Below are 20482 nucleotides of genomic sequence, written 5' to 3'. Positions count from 1 at the left end.
CCAGCCTGAACAACATGGCAAAACCCTGTCTCTACTAAAAATACAAAAAAAGAAAAAATTAGCTGGGCGTGGTGGCGAACGCACGTAGTATCAGCTACTCAGGAGACTGAGGCACAAGAATCCCTTGAACCTGGGAGATGGAGGTTGCAGTGAGCTGAGACTGCACCATTGCACTCCAGCCTGGGCGACAGAGTGAGACTCTGTCTCAAAAAAAATCGTTAACATACTTTTCCACTTAAGGTATTAGTCACTCTTGTGCTATGTAAGTAGTATCCACAGGTTTTGGGAATTAGGATGTGGGTGGAGCTCTCTGGGGAGGGGGGCAACATTCAACCCTTTACACAGGGTAACCCCAACCTGTGCCCCGACCCCTCTCCAGGGTTCAACTTCTCAGCAGAGTCTGTGGCCAGGCCTGAGGGGAGGGTGAACATGTACCACCACCTTGTGGAGACGCTCAAGTTTGCCAGGGGGCAGAGGTGGAGGCTGGGGGACCCTCGCAGCCACCCGAAGCTCCAGGTGAGGTTGCTGAGGTTGCTGGGATTGGGGGCTGTCCTCCTCCCTGGCTTAGGACTTAGCATGAAAGGAGGGTCAGGCCCGGCAGGGGGAGGTTGGAGGGAGATGTATGTGGTTCTAGGCCAGGGCAGGACTGAAAGGGATCCCGGGGTGGCAGGTACGGGGGTCAGATGCAGGAGTGGCACCATATCTCAAAGGACCTGGAGGGTGGGCAGAGTCTAGACTTAGCCTGCGCTTGAGGGAGGCCTGGCCACAAGGTAGAGGACAGGCTGGAGGTGGCTCCCATGGGGGCTGAGCTTGTCCTGCCCTTGGTTCTATGGATCCCGCTTGGCCCCTCACTGATCCTGCCACCTGCCCACCCACCCCAGAATGCCTCCCGGGACCTGCTGGGGGAGACCCTGGCCCAGCTCATCCGCCAACAGATCGATGGCCGGGGGGACCACCAGCTCAGCCACTACAGCTTGGCCGAGGCCTGGGGCCACGGGACAGGCACATCCCATGTGTCTGTGCTGGGGGAGGATGGCAGCGCCGTGGCTGCCACCAGCACCATCAACACACCGTGCGTGGGGCCTGGGGGAAGGCTGGTGGCCTCACTCCTCCTCTCCTAGACCTGCACTCCCCCAGCCCCATGTCCCCTCACTTGTCCCCATGGGGCAGGACCTTGCTTTTGCCCTTTGTCTCCTCCTCTGTTTCAAAAGAGGCCCCCACCCCTGACATCTCTGGCTGAAAGGCTGCTGCTGGGGTGGCCCCGAGCCAAGACTTACCTGGGAATGGGCGGCCTCACTCAGAAGGGTGCCCTGATATGGGGGCACAGGTGGGTCTTTGGGGACCCCTCCTGGGTGATGCCAGGGAGAGAACAGTGGCTCCAGCATGCTTCGGGGCAGCTGTAAAGTGAGGGGGTCCTGCAAGGTGGGCAGGGCAGGCGGTGTCTGGTGGGAGCCCAGGCTCTGCCTCCACGGCTGCAGCTTTGGAGCGATGGTGTATTCACCACGGACAGGCATCATCCTCAACAACGAGCTCCTGGACTTATGCGAGCGATGCCCCCGGGGTTCCGGCACTACCCCCTCACCTGGTGAGAACAAGGCTTCCCACCTGGGGTCCACAAGGGCCCCCCACCAGGGGAGAGGAGAGAGGGGGCTGGGCTGGGGCTGCATGCTGACCCCTGGATGGGTCACTGCACTCGCTAAGCTGCTGTTTGCTCAGCAGTGAATGGAGACAGGGTGAGTGGAGCTCCCGGAGGGTGCTGGCCCCCAGTTCCAGGCGAGCGGTCCCCGTCCTCCATGGTGCCCTCCATCCTGATCAGCAAAGCCCAGGGGTCGAAGCTAGTGATTGGCGGGGCTGGTGGGGAGCTCATCATCTCTGCCGTGGCCCAGGTGAGTCTGGGGGGGCTCTGGGCTCCAGTGTCTCCTCTCCGGGCAGCATACTGTCTGACTCTCCCTGGAGTGGGGATGTGAGGGCTGAAGTAGGGTAGAGGGTACCCCCTTTCTCCCTGCATCCCTCATCTCTCCCCCAGGCCATCATGAACAAGCTGTGGCTTGGCTTTGACCTGAGAGCGGCCATTGCAGCCCCCATCCTGCATGTCAACAGTAAGGGCTGTGTGGAGTACGAGCCCAGCTTCAGCCAGGTGAGGCTGAGGTCCAAGCTGGATGCCTAGGGCAGAGCCCACTCCCCAGGTCCATGCTGCTCAAAGCCACCTGAGAGGAACTCAGTCACTGAGATTCTTAGGCCAGGTACACTTCAGCTTTGGGGGGCCATAGGAGTTGGGGACCTCGATGGGTGAGGCTGTCAGTGACCTCCAGGCCAGTTCCGTGGCCTCCAAGACAGAGAGTAGGGTGTTGTCTACACTGCTCCCAGGCTGAGGATCTCAGCAACTAGGTCTCTCTGGTCTGTCATTGATGCCATTTTTCAGAAGTGAGTTTTCCTAGCTGGGGCCTCTCAGACTCTCCCTCATGGTGACTATTTCCTTGTGTGATTTGTAACTTATATTTGTGACTTTATTTGTAACTTATATTTGTGACTTTATTTGTAAAAGAGGTTGTTTTTCCTGTGGCAGTCTATAAAGTGATTTTCTTCTGGGGCATTGGTGGTAATTTTTACTACAGGTGTGTCCCACCACACCTGGATAGTTTTTATTTTTTTGTTTTTCGTAGAGACAGGGTCTCTCGCCACGTTGCCTAGGCTGGTCTTGAACTCCTGAGCTCAAGCAATCTTCCCACCTTGGCCTCCCAAAATGCTGGAATTATAGGCGTGAGCCACCATGTCTGGCCTACAAACATTTTTTTGATTCCCCACAAAAGCCCAGGGTGCAGCTCCAGGGGCTGAATTCTCCTGGTTGACTCCTCCTCCATCCATAGACAGAGACTTGGCTTCCTTGGAGAATCTTTGGGTTGATGGATGCCCTTTGTTATGACCTATTTAAAAGATTGATAAGGCCGGGCACTGTGGTCATGCCTGTAATCCCAGCACTTTGGGAGGCAGAGGCAGGTGGATAACCTGAGGTGAGGACTTCCAGGCCAGCCTGGCCAACATGGTGAAACCCCGTCTCTAGTAAAAATACAAAAATTAGCCAGGCATGGTGGCGCACACCTGTAATTCCAGCTACTCAGGAGGCTGAGGCAGGAGAATTGCTTGAACCTGGGAGGCGGAGGTTGCAGTGAGCTGAGATCGTGCCATTGCACGATTTTTGTTGCCTGGGCAACAAAAGCAAAATTCTGTCTCAAAAAAAAAAAAAAAAAAAAAAAAAGATTGATATCTTTTCAAGGCTCCAAACTTGGTTCCTGAGGTCAGTTCAGTTCAGCTAACTGAGGTTCAAGGTCCTCAAAGCTGCCTCTCCTGTTATGAGATTTCTTCGGTTTCAAGTCCACCTTCCAAGCCCTTAGAACCTGAGAACCATGGACTGGGACCTTAGTGTAGGAACAGAGTGTAGTCCCCAACAGTCTTAGTCTTCACACCTTGAGACTAAGGACCTCAGTCTGTTAGGCTCAAATTCTTGGAGTTTGCAGGCCTCCCTCCCCATGTAGGGTCCTTCGCATGACAGGAAGACCCTCTCAGGGCTCTCAGGTTCCAGGGATCTTAGATATGGAGGATTTCAAGATCCAGGGCACATGCTTTGGAGCCCTCCTCCCTTGACTCTTTTTTTATTTTATTTTTATTTTTTAGGCAGTCTCACTCTGTCACTCAGGCTGGAGTGCAGTGGCACAATCTTGCCTCACCACAACCTCCGCTTCCCAGGTTCAAGCAATTCTCCTGCCTCAGCCTCTGAGTAGCTGGGACTACAGGCGTGCAAACCAAGCCTGGCTAATTTTTGTGTTTTTAGTAAAGACGGGGTTTCCTCATGTTGGCCAGGCTGGTCTCGAACTCCCAACCTCAAGTGAGCTGCCCACCTTGGCCTCCCAAAATGCTGGGCTTACAGGCATGAGCCCCTGTGCCTGGCCCTCCCTTGACTCTTGACTGAAGGACCTTTGTCCTCGTGAACATCAATTCTCAGGACCTTTCACTCTGAGGACCTGAAATGCTGAGAATTTGGGAGATGACAGTCTGGGGACTGGGATTAATGGAATCCAGTGGCCCACGAACTTAAGGTTCTCAGTTCCCTTGGGGAGTTGGAATGTCAGCTATTCAGGTCTAGGGCTTTCCATGGAGTAAATCCTAAACTCTGGGTTGGAGACTTCGAGCCTCCAAGGACCTTCACAGCTAAGGCCCAGGGACTAGGGTGAGGAGAGTCTTTGATCCTCAGAGTCTTGGAGTTTGGCCAGTGGACTCTGAGGAATGGAGTCTCTGAGCACTGTAAGTCCAGCTTTGGCTTCAGCAGTGAGGATCTTGGCCTTCAAGTCTAAGGACAGTGGGCAATTCTACGAATTGTCAGGCACGGGGAACTTATAGCCAAATGTGCAGGGCTCCAAAGACCTCATTTACCCTGTCAGCAGCTCAGGCCATGTGGCATCACCTGAAGCACCTAGATGTCTCCGGAATCTCAGGCCCTGCGGGGTAAGGTCCCCGGGCCATTAGTCTTTTTTTTTTTTTCTTTTTTTGGCTTGTTATTGTCGTTGAGACACAGTTTCACTCTATCACCCAGGCCGGAGTGCAGTGGCGCGATCTCAGCTCATTGCAACCTCCACCTCCTGGGTTCAAGTGATTCTCCTGCCTCAGCCTCCCGAGTAGCTGGGATTACAGGCCCACACCACCATGCCTGGCTAATTTTTGTATTATTAGTAGAGATGGGGTTTTGCCATATTGGCCAGGCTGGTCTGGAACTCCTGACCTCAGGTATCCGCCTGCCTCGGCCTCCCAAATTGCTGGGATTACAGGTGTGAGTGACTGCACCCAGCCAAGTCCTCAGGTCATTAGTCTTTTTTTTTTTTTTTTTTTTTTTTTTGAGACGGAGTCTCACGCTGTTGCCCAGGCTGGAGTGCAGTGGCGCGATCTCGGCTCACTGCAAGCTCCGCCTCCTGGGTTCACGCCATTCTCCTGCCTCAGCCTCCTGAGTAGCTAGGACTACAGGCGCCCGCCACCGCGCCCGGCTAATTTTTTGTATTTTTAGTAGAGACGGGGTTTCACTGTGGTCTCGATCTCCTGACCTTGTGATCCGCCCGCCTCGGCCTCCCAAAGTGCTGGGATTACAGGCTTGAGCCACCGCGCCCGGCCAGGTCATTAGTCTTAAATGGTATCTGGAAACACGGGGCCCTCGTAGCACAGGTCCCTGTACTCTAGAACCTCTGCCCCTTTACAGACTGGTAGTTCGTGAGGACCATAGCCCCCGGGCAAGGTACTTGGCATCTTAGGAACAAGCACAAGGCTAGGGCTACTTTGGTCTCTGACTTCCTTGAAGTCCACAAATTCAGGGTCTTGAGTCTGAGCCTGTAGGCTCCCATGCCCTGAGTGTCTCACACTGTGGGACTGTGTGTGCCTTTAGCTTAGGGATTTAATTTCCTTGGATTCATGGGTATTCACGTCCTTATCCTAGCTGAATTCTCCACCAACAGACACCAGAAGGGCCCTAAAGTTGTGGGTTCCTGGGTGTCTAAGGTCTTGACATCGTGTGTTGAGATCATAGGTCTTTTTTGAAATTTTTTTGAGGCAAGGTCTTGTAACCGCGGATTCATCAAGACAGGGGAATTACAATAGAGAAAGAGTAATTCAGGCAGAGCCTGCTGGGTGGGAGACCGGAGTTTTATTATTACTCAAATCAGTCTACCTGAACATTCGGGGAGTAGAGTTTTTTCGTGTTTGTTTTGTTTTGTTTTGTTTTTGAGACAGAGTCTTGCTCTGTCGCCCAGGCTGGAGTGCAGTGGCATGATCTGTAACCTCTGCCTCCTGGGGTCAAGCAATTCTGTCTCAGCCTCCCAAGTAGCTGGGATTTCAGGTGTGTGCCACCAAACCTGGCTAATTTTTGTATTTTTAGCAGAAACAGGGTTTCTCCATGTTGGCCAGGATGGTCTCGAACTCCTGACCTCAGGTGATCTGCCCACCTCGGCCTCCCAAAGTGCTGGGATTACAGGCATGACCACTGCACCTGGCTAGGGTGCAGTGTTTTTAAGGACAGCTTGGTGGGTTGGGGGAAGCCAATGAGCCAGGAGTGCTGACTGGTCAGGGATGAAATCACAGGGAGTTGGCTGGGCCCGGTGGCTCACGCCTGTAATCCCAGCACTTTGGGAGGCTGAGGTGGGTGGATCACCTGAGGTCGGGAGACCAGCCTGGCCAACATGGCAAAAACCTGTCTCTACTAAAAATACAAAAATTAGCTGGGCGTAGTGGCAGGCGTCTGTAATCCCAGCTACTAGGGAGGCTGAGGCAAGAGAATCACTTGAATCTGGAAGGGGAAGTTGCAGTGAGCCAAGATCATGCCATTGCATGCCAGCATGGGTGACAGAGCAGGACTCCATCTCAAAAACAGACACACACACACACACACCGGGAAATCGTAGAATCTTAGGGAGTTGAAACTGTCTTCTTGAGCTGAGTCAGTTCCTGGGTGGGGGCCACAAGATCAGATGAGCCAGTTAATCCATCTGGATGGTGCCAGCTGATCCATCAAGTGCAGGGTCTGCAAAATATCTCCAACACTGATCTTAGGAGCAGTTTAGGGAGGGTCAGAATCTTGTAGCCTTCAGCTGCATGACTCCTAAACCGTAATTTCTAATCTTGTGGCTAATGTGAGTCCTATGAAGGCAATCTAGTGCTCAGGCAAGAAGGAGGTCTGCTTTGGGAAAGGGCTGTTACTGTCTTTGTTTTTTTTTTTTTGTTTTTTTTTTTTTTTGAGACGGAGTCTCGCTCTGTGGCCCAGGCTGGAGTGCAGTGGCCAGATCTCCGTTCACTGCAAGCTCCGCCTCCCGGGTTCACGCAATTCTCCTGCCTCAGCCTCCCGAGCAGCTGGGACTACAGGCGCCCGCCACCTCGCCCGGCTAGTTTTTTTGTATTTTTAGTAGAGACGGGGTTTCACCGTGTTAGCCAGGATGGTCTCGATCTCCTGACCTCGTGATCCGCCCGTCTCGGCCTCCCAAAGTGCTGGGATTACAGGCTTGAGCCACCGCGCCCGGCCTACTGTCTTTGTTTTAAACTATAAACTAAGTTTCTCTCAAAGTTAGTTCAGCCTACACCCAGGAATGAACAAGGACAACTGGGAGGTTAGAAGCAAGATGGAGTTGATTAAGTTAGATCTCTCACTGTCTCAGTCATAATTTTGCAAAGGTGGTTTCAGTCTTGCTCTTTTGCCCAGGCTGGAGTGCAGTGTCACGATCAAGGCTCACTGTAGCCTCAAACTCCTGGCCTCAAGGGATCCTCCTGCTTCAGCCTCCTGAGTAGCTGGGACTACAAGCACAGGGCCACCACACCCGACTAATTTTTTTTTTCTTTTCTTTTCTTTTTTAATAAAGACGTGATCTCGCTATGTTGCCCAGGCTGGTCTTGAACTCCTGAGCTCAAAAGATCCTCCTGCCTCAGCCTCCAAAAGTGCTGGGATTACAGGTGTGAGCCACCGGGCCCAGCCCAATTTTTGATTTTCTTGTAGAGACGATGTCTTGCTTTGTTGTTGCCCTGGCTGCTCTCAAACTCCTGGCCTCAAGTGATCCTCCCACCTTGGCTCCCAAGTGGCTAACGCTGTAGGTATGTGCCACCATGCCTGCCTTTTTTTTTTTTTTTTTTTTTCGGAGAAACAGGATCTTTCTGTATTGCCCAGGCTGATCTCAAACTCCTGGCCTCAAGTGATCCTCCTTCCTCAGCCTCCCAAAGTGTTGGGATTACAGGTGTGAGCCACTGTGTCTGGCCCCAGTGTCTAAATCTTGAGAAGCCATGCCCTTCATCAAAGGCCCCCTGAACTCAGATTTGTACTTCAAGGCCCTGGTATCCTTGGATCCAGAACAGACATGAACTTGCATCTGGAGGTCTTCAGGCCTGGGTGGTGTCCTTCATACATAGTCCCTGGAGGCTGACCTTGTCCTCTATGGGCCTTTAGATCTCTTCCATGCTCCCATCAGGTCCTCCCCTCTTCCTGTGTCTTCAGGCCCTCTTCTTCTCAGTCTTGCCTTTTGATCATTTTTCTCATTTCTTGCAGAGGCCCCTTCCTTCGGGAGATGGGCTGAGCTGCCCTCCCCTGTGAACCTGCTTTCTCTCCTCTCCAGGAGGTACAGAGGGGACTCCAAGACCGTGGCCAGAACCAGACCCAGAGGCCCTTCTTCTTGAACGTGGTCCAGGCCGTGTCCCAGGAGGGGGCCTGTGTGTATGCCGTCTCGGACCTGAGGAAGGGTGGGGAGGCCGCAGGCTACTGAGACACTGCTCTGCCCAGAGCTGAAGTCCGGCCCCACCATGGGTCCTATGTCCAGGCCGGACATGGCTGGGGGACCAAGTACTCCGGCAGGATCTGGACCCCTGGCAGGGGAGTCCAGCTGAGAGTGGAAGAGGTGGCAGGGACCAGCTGGGCAGATGGGAGGCTGGGCCCCGTCCCTGACCCCCTTTCCCAGAGCCCCTGGTGGCCCTGAACGGGCCTCTCTATCCCTCCTCAGGCGTCTTGCCTGGGGCCACTCTCCCACCCGCTCAACCTGTATATCCTCCAGTTCAAGATTAAAGAAGAGGCGGACAGTGGCCTGATTCCATGGTTCTACGTCGGGGAGGGGACCATCGGACAGTGCACAGAGGGGTGCCTGCACCAGGCTCCTATGGTTCTCCACACTGCACCACCATGGAGGTGGGGAAACTGATGCTCGCAGACCAGCCGAACCTCAGCCAGGCCACCCCTGGACAGAGACAAGCGCCACCTCTGCCTCCCCAACACCTCACCACTCTGGTGGCCAGGACTCAGCAGCCTGACTGGCCCCAGTCCTGAGAGCTGGTTAACTGAAAAATCACACAATTCACAAATTTGGAAAAGATACTTTTTCTTTCTTCTTTCCTTTCTTTTTTTCTTTCTTTCTTTTTTTTTTTTTTTTTTTTTGAGATAGGGTCGTGCTCTGTCGTTCAGGCTGGAGTGCAGTGGTGCAATCACAGCTCACTGCGCTCTTAACCTCCTGGGCTCAAGCCATCCTTCTGCCTCAGCCTCCCAAGTAGCTGGGACTACAGGTGTAACCTGGCCAATTTTTACATTTTTTTTTTTTTTGTAGAGACAGGGTCTTGCTATGTTGCCCAGGCTGGTCTTGAACTCCTGGTCTCAAGCCATCCTCCCTCCTCAGCCTCCCAAAGTGCTGGGATTATAGGTGTGAGCCACTATGCCCGACAAGATTTTCTTGTTTTTTTTTTCCTTCAACTTGTATTTTAAGTTCAGGGGCCCATATGTAGGATATGCAGGTTTGTTACATAGATAAACACGCGCTTTGGTTGTTTGTTGCAGAGATCAACCCATCACCTAGGTATTAAGCCCAGCATCCATTAGCTATTCTTCCTGAAGCTCTCCTCCCATCCCCCTGACTTTCTTTCTTTTTTTTTTTTTTTTTCCTTTGAAACAAAGTCTCACTCTGTTACCGAGGCTGGAGTGCAGTGGCACAATCTCAGCTCACTGCAACTTCTGCCTCCCAGCTTCAAGTGATTCTCCTGCCTCCGCCTCCTGAGTAGCTGGGATTACAGGCGTGTACCATTGCACTCAGCTCATTTTGCATTTTTAGTAGAGATGGGGTTTCACCATGTGGCCAGGCTGGTCTTGAAATCCTGACCTCAGGTGATCCACCTGCCTTGGCCTCCCAAAGTGCTGGGTGATTACAGGTGTGAGCCACAGTGGCAACTTTATTTTTCATAAAGAGTTACAACCTGCAGGGTGGCCATCCACCACTTTCAAAAGCATAGCCTCTGGCAGAGACCAGAGACAGGCACTTCTTTTTTTTTTTTTTTTTTTTTTTGAGATGGAGTCTCGCTCTGTTGCCCAGGTTGGAGTGCAGTGGCGCGATCTCAGCTCACTGCAAGCTCCGCCTCCCGGTTCACGCCATTCTTCTACCTCAGCCTCCCGAGTAGCTGGGCTACAGGCACCCGCCACCATGCACAGCTAATTTTTTTTTGTATTTTTAGTGGAGATGGGGTTTCACCATGTTAGCCAGGATGGTCTCGATCTCCTGACCTTGTGATCAGGAGATAGGCACTTCTAAGGAGGAGAGGTTGGGGCAGGAGCTATATGCTGAAGGGGTTGGCTAAACATACATATTCAACAGGTTACAGGGAGAGCTATGAATATTCATGAAGGCAGTCCTGACACGTGTATTGAAAGAACATGCATGTGACATAGGACTCATGTTCACTGTAGGACGGAGATGGTGGAGACTTAATATTAAAATGTATTACAAGGCCAGGCACAGTGGCTCACACCTATAATCCTAGCACTTCATGGAGCCGAGGCGGGTGGATCACACGAGGTCAGGAGTTCGAGACCAGCCTGGCCAACATGGTGAAACCTCAACTCTACTAAAAATATAAAAATCAGCCGGGCACGGTGGCGGGTGCCTGTAATCCCATCTACTTGGGAGGCTGAGGCAGGAGAATTGCTTGAACTCAGGAGGCGGAGGTTGCAGCGAGCCAAGATGGTGCCACTGGACTCCAGCCTAGGCAACAGAGTGAGACTCCATCTCAATAAAAATAAAATAAAATAAAATAAAATAATTACAATTAGGCTCCATCTGTCGAAAGATCTTTTCAGGGCCTGAAGGCCTGCAAGTGAGCAGCCTCTGAAAACCAACCAGAGCAGTTCATGGTCAATGATCTCTTATCAGGCGAAAGTTACTGACATTGGTCTCTTTTCCAGTCAGAGCTGTAGTTATGGCTGGAAGAACAGGGGGTCAATAAGTCGGCATCCGTGAGCTGGATGAGCTGCCAAGTGCATTAACGTTGCTTCAGGCCGGTGCTTGTTTAGCTGCTGGAGAAAAAGGAAAGTTTCGTTGCTGTTAGAACATAGCTTATTCTTTAAGTGCGGGGTGTATGAATTAACCCTTGCCTGGCTTGGCCTTGGGCCCTCTTTATAATTTGGTATCTTATTGCCACAGAATCTGTTCTGTCACTTTTTTTGAGACAGGGTCTGGCTCTGTCACCCCGGCTGGAATGCAGGGCGCGATCTTGGCTCACTGCAGCCTTCGCCTCCCTGGCTTAAGTCATCTTCTCACCTCAGCCTCTCAGGTGGCTGGGACTACAGGCACAAACCACCATGCATGCTGCCATACTCAGCTATTTGTTTTTTTTTTTTTTTTTTTTTAATCACCCAGGCTGGAGTGAAATGGTGCAGTCTCAGCCCACTGCAGCCTCGACCTCCTGGGCTCAAGCCATCCTCCCACCTCAGGCCCCCAAGTAGCTGGGAGTACAGGTGTGCATCGCCGCACCCGGCTGGTTTTTTGGTTTTTTTGTAAAGATGGGGTTTCACCATGTTGCCCAGGCTGGTCTCAAACTCCTGGCTTCAAACAATCCTCCTGCTTCGGCCTCCTAAAGTGCTGGGATTACAGGTGTGAGTCACTGTGCCTGGCCCTCATCCATGTTTTGAATGAAGTGATTCTTTGTTGTGAGGGCCGTCCCCACACTGTAGGATGTTGAGCAGCATCCCGTGCCTCAGCCTGTGTGATGCGGTAGCACTCCCCACCACACACACCCACTCATGACAACCAAAACTGTCTCAAGACAGTGCCACATCCCCCTGGTTGAGAATGGCCGCTCTAAACCAACAGGCCCCTAACTTCCATAAACAGCTTTGCCAGCTGCAGGGCGGGTACATGGCGCTCTCTGGGGATCTCGCTAGAGGGATCTGGGACTCCTGCCCCTCACTGGTTCCTGGGAACATCGGCTGTTCCTACATCACCCCAAATGTGCCACAGAGGTTGTTTTAGTCTGCCTGGGCTGCTGTAACAAAAATACTGGAAAGTGGGTGGCTTACAGCATTTTACAGAAATTTATTGCTCACAGCGCTGGAGGCTGGGAAGTCCAAGATCAAGGTGCTGGCAGATTTGATGTCCTGTGAGGGCCCACGTCCTCATATATGGCGCCTTCTAACTGACATAGTGGAAGCAGCTAGCTAGCTCTCTGGGGTCCCTTTTATTTAATTACTTTAGAGACAGGGTCTCACTCTGTCACCAAGGCTGGAGTGCAATGGCGTGATCATAGAGCTCTCTGCTGTACCCAAGAGATCTTCCTGCCTCAGCCTCCTCAGTAGCTGGTTCTGTAGGTGCAGCCCACTATGCCCGGCTTCTGGGGTCTCTTTTATAGGGCGCTAATCCCATTCATGAGGGCTCTACCCTCATGACCTAACCACATCCCAAAGGCCCCACCTGCTGATACTATCACATTGGTGATTAGCTTTCAACATGTGAATTTTGGGGGCATAGTGGGCCCACCTGGATGGTCCAGGATAATCTCCCCATCTCAAAATTCTTAATTGAATCACATCTTCAAAGTCACTCTTGCCACATAAGGTCTAATCTTGGGTTGTAGGGATTGGGACATGGACATATTTGGAGGTCGTATGTAGGAGAGGGGCTGGATGGGGCTAATTCCTAATGTGGGCTTGACTGCGTGGCTGGAAGGGGTGGTCTGGCAGACTAGGAGGAAGGTCAGGGAGCAAAAGCTGGCTCACTTTGAGATGAGGGGCCAAGCCGGCCCACCACTCGGGCAGACCTGCCATCATCACTGACTCTCTTGGGCCGCTGCCAGAACTCAGGCGCTCTGTGTGGTAGCCTCCCCCTAGTTGGGCTCCCAGGCCATGGTCCCAATGGCTTCAGCTGAACTTCACGCCCTGCAGGGTGACAGAGCTTCTCCCCTTGCAGTTTAACCAAAGTCCCAGATCCAGCTCTCAATGGGGCCCCTCTGAGCAGTCTTCATGGGCAGGGGAGGGCTGAGGAGAAGTGGCTGGCTCAGGTCTGTGGGGCCACCTTGAGACCTGTTGGTAGCAACCACCTGTCCCAAACCCTGTGGGCCAAAAAGGAAAAGGGAACCAAAGGAGGAAGAGGCTGCTAGGCACAAACCCTAGGTGCCCCACGGTGGGAACCTGGCTCTGTGCTCCCAGACCACACCTACATCTGGGCCGGGGTGCTGGGAGGTTGCCTGGAGCTTGCTTGGGAAGGCCTGGCCAGTCTCTCCCATCAGTGCCTCCCAGCGGCACCCACAGAGCATGATAACTTTGTCCCTGCATGTCAGGGAGAGGAAAAGGGGCTCCTGTTCCCCGCAGCAGGGGTACAACCCTAACTCCGTGGTGCCAGATTCTAACTCAGTTGCAGACTGAGGGTGCACTCCCTGGACTCTTGGCCAACCTGGGACTGCCACCTACCCAGAGAAGGCTCGTTCACCAAATCAAAATAAATAGGCCAGGTGCGGTGGCTCATGTCTACAATCCCAGCACTTTGGGAGGCCGAGGCAGGTGGATTATTTGAGGTTAGGAGTTCAAGACCAGCCTGGCTAACATGGTGAAACCCTGTCTCTACTAAAAATACAAAATAATTAGCCAGGTGTGGTGGCCGGCACCTGTGATCACAGCTGATTGGGAGGCTGAGACAGGAGAATTGCTTGAACATGGGAAGCAGAGGTTGCAGTGAGCTGAGATCGTGCCACCGTACTCCAGCCTGGGTAACAGAGTGAGACTCCATCTCAAAAACAAACAGACCAGGCATGGTGGCTCACACCTGTAATCCCAGCACTTTGGGAGGCCAAGGTAGGCAGATCACGGAGTCAGGAGTTCAAGACCAGCCTGGCAAGCATGGTGAAACCCCGTCTCGACTAAAAAAAAAAAAAAATTAGCTGGGCATGGTGGTGTGTGCCTGTAGTCCCAGGTACTCGGGAGGTTGAGGCAGGAGAATTGCTTGAACCCAGGAGGTGGAGCTTGCAGTGAGCTGAGATGGCACCACTGCACTCCAGCCTGGGCGACAGAGCGAGACTCCATCTGAAAAACAAGCAAACAAACAAAAGAACAAACAAACAAAAATAAATAAATAAATAAAGTATATTATTTAAGAAGTTAGTAAAGGAGGCCAGGCATGGTGGTTCACACTTGCAATCCCAACACTTTGGGAGTCTGAGGCAGGCCGATCATTTGAAGTCAGAAGTTCGAAATCAGTCTGCCCAACATGGTGAAACCCCATCTCTATTAAAAATACAAACATTAACCAGGCAGGTGGCACGCACCTGTAATCCCACTTATTCAAGAGGCTGAGGCAGGAGAATCACCTGAACCTGGCAGGCAGAGGTTTCTGCAAGCCGAGATCGTGCCACTTCATTCCAACCTGGGCGACAGAGCGAGACTCCATCACAAAAAAAAAAAAAAAAAAAAAAAGAGAAAAGAAAAAAAAAGTCAGTAAAGGAAAAATAAAGCGAAAGAACTTAGGAACAACTGAAGCAGAAACTGATAAATCTGAAATCAGAATAATAGGCCTTTGAAAAAAATATAGGCCGGGCGCGGTGGCTCACGCCTGTAATCCCAGCACTTTGGGAGGCCGAGGCGGGCGGATCACAAGGTTAGGAGATCGAGACCACAGTGAAACCCCGTCTCTACTAAAAATACAAAAAATTAGCCGGGCGCGGTGGCGGGCGCCTGTAGTCCCAGCTACTCAGGAGGCTGAGGCAGGAGAATGGCGTAAACCCAGGAGGCGGAGCTTGCAGTGAGCCGAGATCGCGCCACTGCACTCCAGCCTGGGCGACAGAGCGAGACTCCGTCTCAAAAAACAAACAAACAAACAAAAAAACAAAAAAAAAAAAAACAAAAAAAAAAAAGAAAAAATATATAATAGGCTATTAGCTAGTGAATTGATACAAATGAATACATAAAATAAGAAATGAGAATGAAGAAATAACCACATCTTTAGGGGAAGTTAAAAGATTACTCATCTTTCTTTTAATAAATTGGAAAACTTGGACATAATAAAAGCCTTTTAGGATGATATAAATGGAGTTGAGTTGCAATACGTAGGACATACTTAGGCTAAAAACAAATTGTCATTTATCTGACATTCAGATTTAATTGGGCATCCTATATTTTTATTTATTTGTTTGTTTGTTTATTTATTTATTTATTTTTTCTGAGACGGAGTCTCACTCTATCACCCAGGTTGGAGTGCAGTGGTGCAATCTTGGCTCACTGCAACCTCTACCTCCCAGGTTCAAGGGATTCTTGTGCCTCAGCCTCCCAAGTAGCTGGAATTACAAACACCTGCCACCACATCTGGCTAAATTTTGTATTTTTAGTAGAGACAGGGTTTTACCATGTTGGCTAGGCTAGTCTGGAACTCCTAACCTCAAATGATCCGCTGGTCTCAGCTTCCCAAAGTGCTGGGATTACAAGCGTGAGCCACTGTCCCCAGCCAGCATCTATATTTTTATATTCTAACTTTGGCAACCTTAAATATAAGTAACAAATGAAACCAAAAATAATGAGCAAAGATCTAAACACATCAGTGATCACAAAAAGGAATTGAAAACATTGCCAGAACACTGTCCTACCTTAAAAACCCTTCTGGAAATTTCCACAGGTTAAGTGTGTCCTGTCATTAGCACCTGAGATCTCTTCTGCTAATTAAGCTCCCACACCGTAGAATAAGGAGGAAAATTTCCGCATCTGCTTTACAAAGCCAGCGTAGCATTGACCCCAAACCTGGCAAAAAAAACCACAGACTAATTGTGTTTATGATGCAAAGCAAAATCCTAACAAAATTGGAGAATATATAATTAAAAAGGAGAACCAGTAGTGTATTAAAAAGAACAACGTGACCTACCTACCAGCCTCTGCCTCAGCTTCTTGAGTAGTGAAGCTACAGGCACACATCACCATGCCCAGCTAATATTTTGTAGAGATGGGGTTTCATCATGTTGCCCAGGCTGATCTTAAATCCTGAGCTCAAACAATCCTCCCACCTTGGCCTCTCAGCACTAATATTGCAAGGAAGGTCTTCTCGGTATGTCCCTGAACGTGACTCTTAGCTCTTATCTTTCACCAGAGGAGAAAAACATCACTCCATCGAGACTGAAGATGCATTTGACAACATTTAACACCCATTTTTATTTATTTATTTGTTTATTTGTTTATTTATTTATTTAAAGACAAGGTCTCGCTCTGTTGCCCAGGCTGGAGTAGAGTGGTGCAATGACAGCTCACTGCAGCCTTGATCTCCTAGGCTCAAGAGATCCTCCTGCCTCAGCTTTTTTTGTTTGTTTGTTTTGTTTTGTTTTTGAGATTGAGTTCTGCTCTTGTTGCCCAGGCTGGAGTGCAGTGGTGTGATCTCGGCTCACTGCAACCTCTGACTCCCGGGTTCAAGCGATTCTCCTACCTCGGCCACCCAAGTAGCTGGGACTACAGGCATGCGCCACCAAGCCCAGCTAATTTTGTATTTTTAGTAGAGACAGGGTTTCACCATGTTGGTCAGGCTGGTCTCGAACTCCTGACCTCAGGCGATCCGCCCACCCTGACCTCCCAAAGTGCTGAGATTACAGGCATGAGCCACCACACCCAGCCTCTGCCTCAGCTTCTTGAGTAGCTGAAACTACAGGCACACATCACCACGCCCAGCTGGTATTTTGTAGAGATGGGGTTTCACCATGTTGCCCAGGCTGATCTTAAATCCTGAGCTCAAACGATCTTCCCACCTTGGCCTCTCAAAGCGTTTAGGATTATAGGTGTGAGCCACCACGTCCAGCATTAACACACATTGGTAGGCTGGGCGCGGTGGCTCAAGCCTGTAATCCCAGCACTTTGGGAGGCCGAGACGGGCGGATCATGAGGTCAGGAGATCGAGACCATCCTGGCTAACAAGGTGAAACCCCATCTCTACTAAAAATACGAAAAATTAGCCGGGCGTGGTGGCAGGCGCCTGTAGTCCCAGCTACTCGGGAGGCTGAGGCAGGAGAATGGCGTGAACCCGGGAGCTGGAGCTTGCAGTGAGCTGAGATCGCGCCACTGCACTCCAGCCTGGGCCACAGAGCCAGACTCGGTCTCAAAAAAACAAACAAACAAACAAACACACATTGGTTATTTATTTATTTATTTATTTTTGAGATCGAGTTTCACTCTTGTCCCCTAAGCTGGAGTGCAATGGTGTGATCTTGGCTCCCTGCAGCTTCCGCCTCCCAGGTTTAAGTAACTCTCCTGCCTCAGCCTCCCAAGTAGCTGGGATTACAGGTGCCTGCCACCACGCCCAGCTAATTATTATATTTTTAGTAGAGACGGAGTTTCACCATGTTGGCCAGGCTGGTCTCAAACTTCTGACCTCAGGTGATCCACCTGCCTTGGCCTCCCAAAGTGCTGGGATTACAGGCGTGAGACACTGCACCCAGCCATTAACACACATTCTTGATAAAAACAAACAGATTAAAAAAAAACAACACTGAATAAAATGGGAATGGATAGATACTCCTTTGTAAGGACAAAAGTGACTTTATCTTAAATGCTAATTCACCATGTAACTTCTTTTTTTTTTTTTTTTTTTTGAGACGGAGTCTCGCTCTGCCGCCCAGGCTGGAGTGCAGTGGCCGGATCTCAGCTCACTGCAAGCTCCGCCTCCCGGGTTCACGCCATTCTCCTGCCTCAGCCTCCCGAGTAGTTGGGACTACCACGCCCGGTTAGTTTTTTGTATTTTTTAGTAGAGATGGGGTTTCACCGTGTTAGCCAGGATGGTCTCGATCTCCTGACCTCGTGCTCTGCCCGTCTCGGCCTCCCAAAGTGCTGGGATTACAGGCTTGAGCCACCGCGCCCGGCCTCACCATGTAACTTCTAACTAACCCTGAGTCTGGGAATGCCTCAAAATGTCTAGTTGATGTATTACTCATTATGCAGAAACACCTATTCACTGTACGTTTCCTCCAAAATCACCCTTGATGCTGTTGCAGAAATCACAGGATATGACACCTGTGGCCATTTACACATTCCTTCCAGGGTACATATATTTTCCCCAAGATATAAGTCCTGGGTCTGGAGGTTTGCAGTGTGAACGATTATATGTCTTGTGGCTGCCCAAGACCATGCTTCTGTCTATAAATTCCCTCTAATTAATTGTGCCGCACCAACAAACTTGATTTGTTGGCCTCTTTCTTCGGTTTCTTGGCTCCTTCAGCATATCGGGGTCTCCTGGCACATATGATCCTTTAACAGAACTTCCCTTGACCCGAATATATATCTTAATACAACAGAAACAGCATCTGTTGGGCTGGGTGCTATTCTATTGCTTTATATGCGTTAATTTATATAATTCTCTCCAGAAGGGGAGCTGTGATTACACCAGTTTTGTAGATGGGGAGACTAAAGTCCCAATGTTCCAAATGTAAAAATTAGCCGGACATGGTGGCGGGCACCTATAATCCCAGCTGCTTGGGAGGCTGAGGTGGGAGAATCACTTGAACCTGGGAGGTGGAGGTTGCAGTGAGCCGAGGTTGCACCACTCCACTCCAGAGCGAGATTCTGTCTCAAAACAAACAAACAAACCAAAATGAAACCATATAAATATTACAAGAACACATGAGCAAATTTTATTTATGTTCTTAGAGGGGGACAGACCCTTCTAAGCATGTCATAAAACCAAAAAGCCATAAAAGAAAAAAAGCTAATAAATATGAACATGTAAAAATTAAAAATTTAAATTTAGTTTAATTTTTATTTTTATTTAAATATTTAAAAAAAATTTTTTTGAGATGGAGTCCCACTCTGTTGCTCAGGCTGGAGTGTAGTGGCACAATCTCAGTTCACTGGAATCTCCACTTCCCGGGTTCAAGCGATTGTCCTGCCTCAGCCTCCCGAGTAGTTGGGATTACAGGCGTCCACTGCCACATCCGGCTAAGTTTTATATTTTTAGTAGAGATGGGGTTTCACCATGTTGGTTAGGCTGGTCTCGAACTCCTGACCTCAGGTGATCCACCTGCCTCAGCCCCACAAAGTGTTGGGTTACAGGCATGAGACACCGCACTCAGCCAAAAATTTTTGATTTAAAAATAATTTTAAAAATAGAGATGGGGTTTTGCCATGTTGCTCAGGCTGGTCTCAAACTCCTGGATTGAAGCAATCCGCCCACCTAAACCTTTCAAAGTGCTGGGATCTCAAGTGTGAGCCACTGTGTCCAGCCTTCACTGGTCTTTTAAGATTTTTTTTTTTTTTTTTTACATCAAGCTGAACACAATGGTTCCCACCTGTGATCCCAGCATTTTGGGCGCCTCAGGTGGGTGGATCACTCGAGCCTAGGAGTTTGAGACCAGCCTGAGCAACATAGTAACATCTCATCTCTATTGTCAACCACTACAACAACAAAAGACCAGTGAAAAACCTGGAGAAAAACAGTTTCAATACATGATGTGGGGCTGGTTTTTGAAATATTTAAATACTTAAATATTTAATATTAGAGATCAAGTATCCAGTAGAAACATGAACAGGGATGTGACTCATTGTTCGCAGAAAGAAAACTACAAATGGCTGTTTCAACAGACAAAAAGTTCTCAAGCCTACTCATAAATAAACATTGCCAATTCAAACAACAGTGAGATCCCACAGGGCCAGAGGAAGTGACTCCAGGCTCAGAACTTCCTCAGTGAATTCTTTGAAACCCTGATGAAAGAAAAAAATACCAGTCTTACACAAACTTCCAGAGAATATAAAAGAGGAAAGGTTGCTCAACGTCTTTGAAGAAGCAAGCATAACCTTGAAAGCAAAGCCTGGCCAAAAAAATGTCAAGAACGAAAAGTCTAGGACTATTTGATTCATGATAGAGATGCATAACTCTTAAAACATGAACAAACCAAATCCAGGGTCACAGAAAGCAAAAAAAAAAAAAAAAAAAAAAAAAAAAAGCGTCATCACTAATTTAGGTTTGTTCCGGGAATGCAAGATTGGCTGAACATTAGAAAATGAAGCCTCATACCTATAATTCCAGCACTTTAGGAGGCTGAAGCCTGTAGATCACTTGAGCCCAGAAGTTTGAGACCAGCCAGGCCAACGTGGTAAAACCCTGTCTCTACCAGAAAATGCAAAAATTAGCTGGGCATGGTGGCATTTGCCTGTAGTCTCAGCTACTCGGGAGGCTGAGGTGCGGGGATCACTTGAGCCTGGGAGGTGGAGGCTACAGTGAGCCATGATCACACCACTGCCCCCCAGCCTGGATGACAGGGCCTGACCCTGTCATAAAACACAGAAAAGAAAAAAGAAAATCAAGCAACACAATTCACCACACTCACAGAATAAAGAAGAAAAGTTACTCACCATCTCAGTAGATGCAGAAAAGCATTTGATAAAATTCGCCAATATTCAGTTACAATAAAAACTCTCGGCAACTAGGAATGAAAGGAAACTTCCTTAATCTGATAAATTGTGGCTACAAAAACCTACAGTACGTGTCATGCTTAAAGGCACAACATAAAAAGCCTCCCTTTTGAGATTGAAACCAAGCTAAGAATTATTTCATTATTTCCTTTCAGTAGTATAAGGGAAGTCTTAGCCAATGTAATAAGGTGAGAAAAACAAAAGCCATGAAGATTGGAAAGGAGGACATGAAACTGTCATTGACAGCATTGGAGCATTGTCGCCATCTTGGACAAGCACCGTCATTTTAAAGTTCACCTTGAT

The 20482-nt window shown here is 49.7% G+C and overlaps 1 protein-coding gene across 18 annotated transcripts in view; it reads left to right on the top strand.

Moving 5' to 3' along the window:
• The window catches only part of LOC720345 (glutathione hydrolase 5 proenzyme), a 28116-nt gene extending 19527 nt beyond the window's left edge, over positions 1-8589 (top strand). For 4 of the 18 annotated variants that reach the window (XM_077950404.1, XM_015149885.3, XM_077950401.1 and 1 more), the window contains 6 exons: positions 380-516; positions 882-1072; positions 1479-1585; positions 1720-1886; positions 2027-2137; positions 8130-8589. In XM_077950404.1, the coding sequence (XP_077806530.1) occupies positions 380-516; positions 882-1072; positions 1479-1585; positions 1720-1886; positions 2027-2137; positions 8130-8276 (860 nt within the window). In that variant the 3' untranslated portion in view covers positions 8277-8589. Of the gene's footprint in view, positions 1-379; positions 517-881; positions 1073-1478; positions 1586-1716; positions 1887-2026; positions 2138-7519; positions 7615-8062 lie in introns of all 18 variants that reach the window. The other 14 variants (XM_077950408.1, XM_077950403.1, XM_015149887.3 and 11 more) reach the window with 11 other exon arrangements.
• Positions 8590-20482: the final 11893 nt, after the last annotated feature.

This window comes from Macaca mulatta, chromosome 10 (assembly GCF_049350105.2).
Source record: "Macaca mulatta isolate MMU2019108-1 chromosome 10, T2T-MMU8v2.0, whole genome shotgun sequence".
NCBI lineage: Eukaryota > Metazoa > Chordata > Mammalia > Primates > Cercopithecidae > Macaca > Macaca mulatta.
This window is presented reverse-complemented; position numbering and strand designations above follow the sequence as displayed.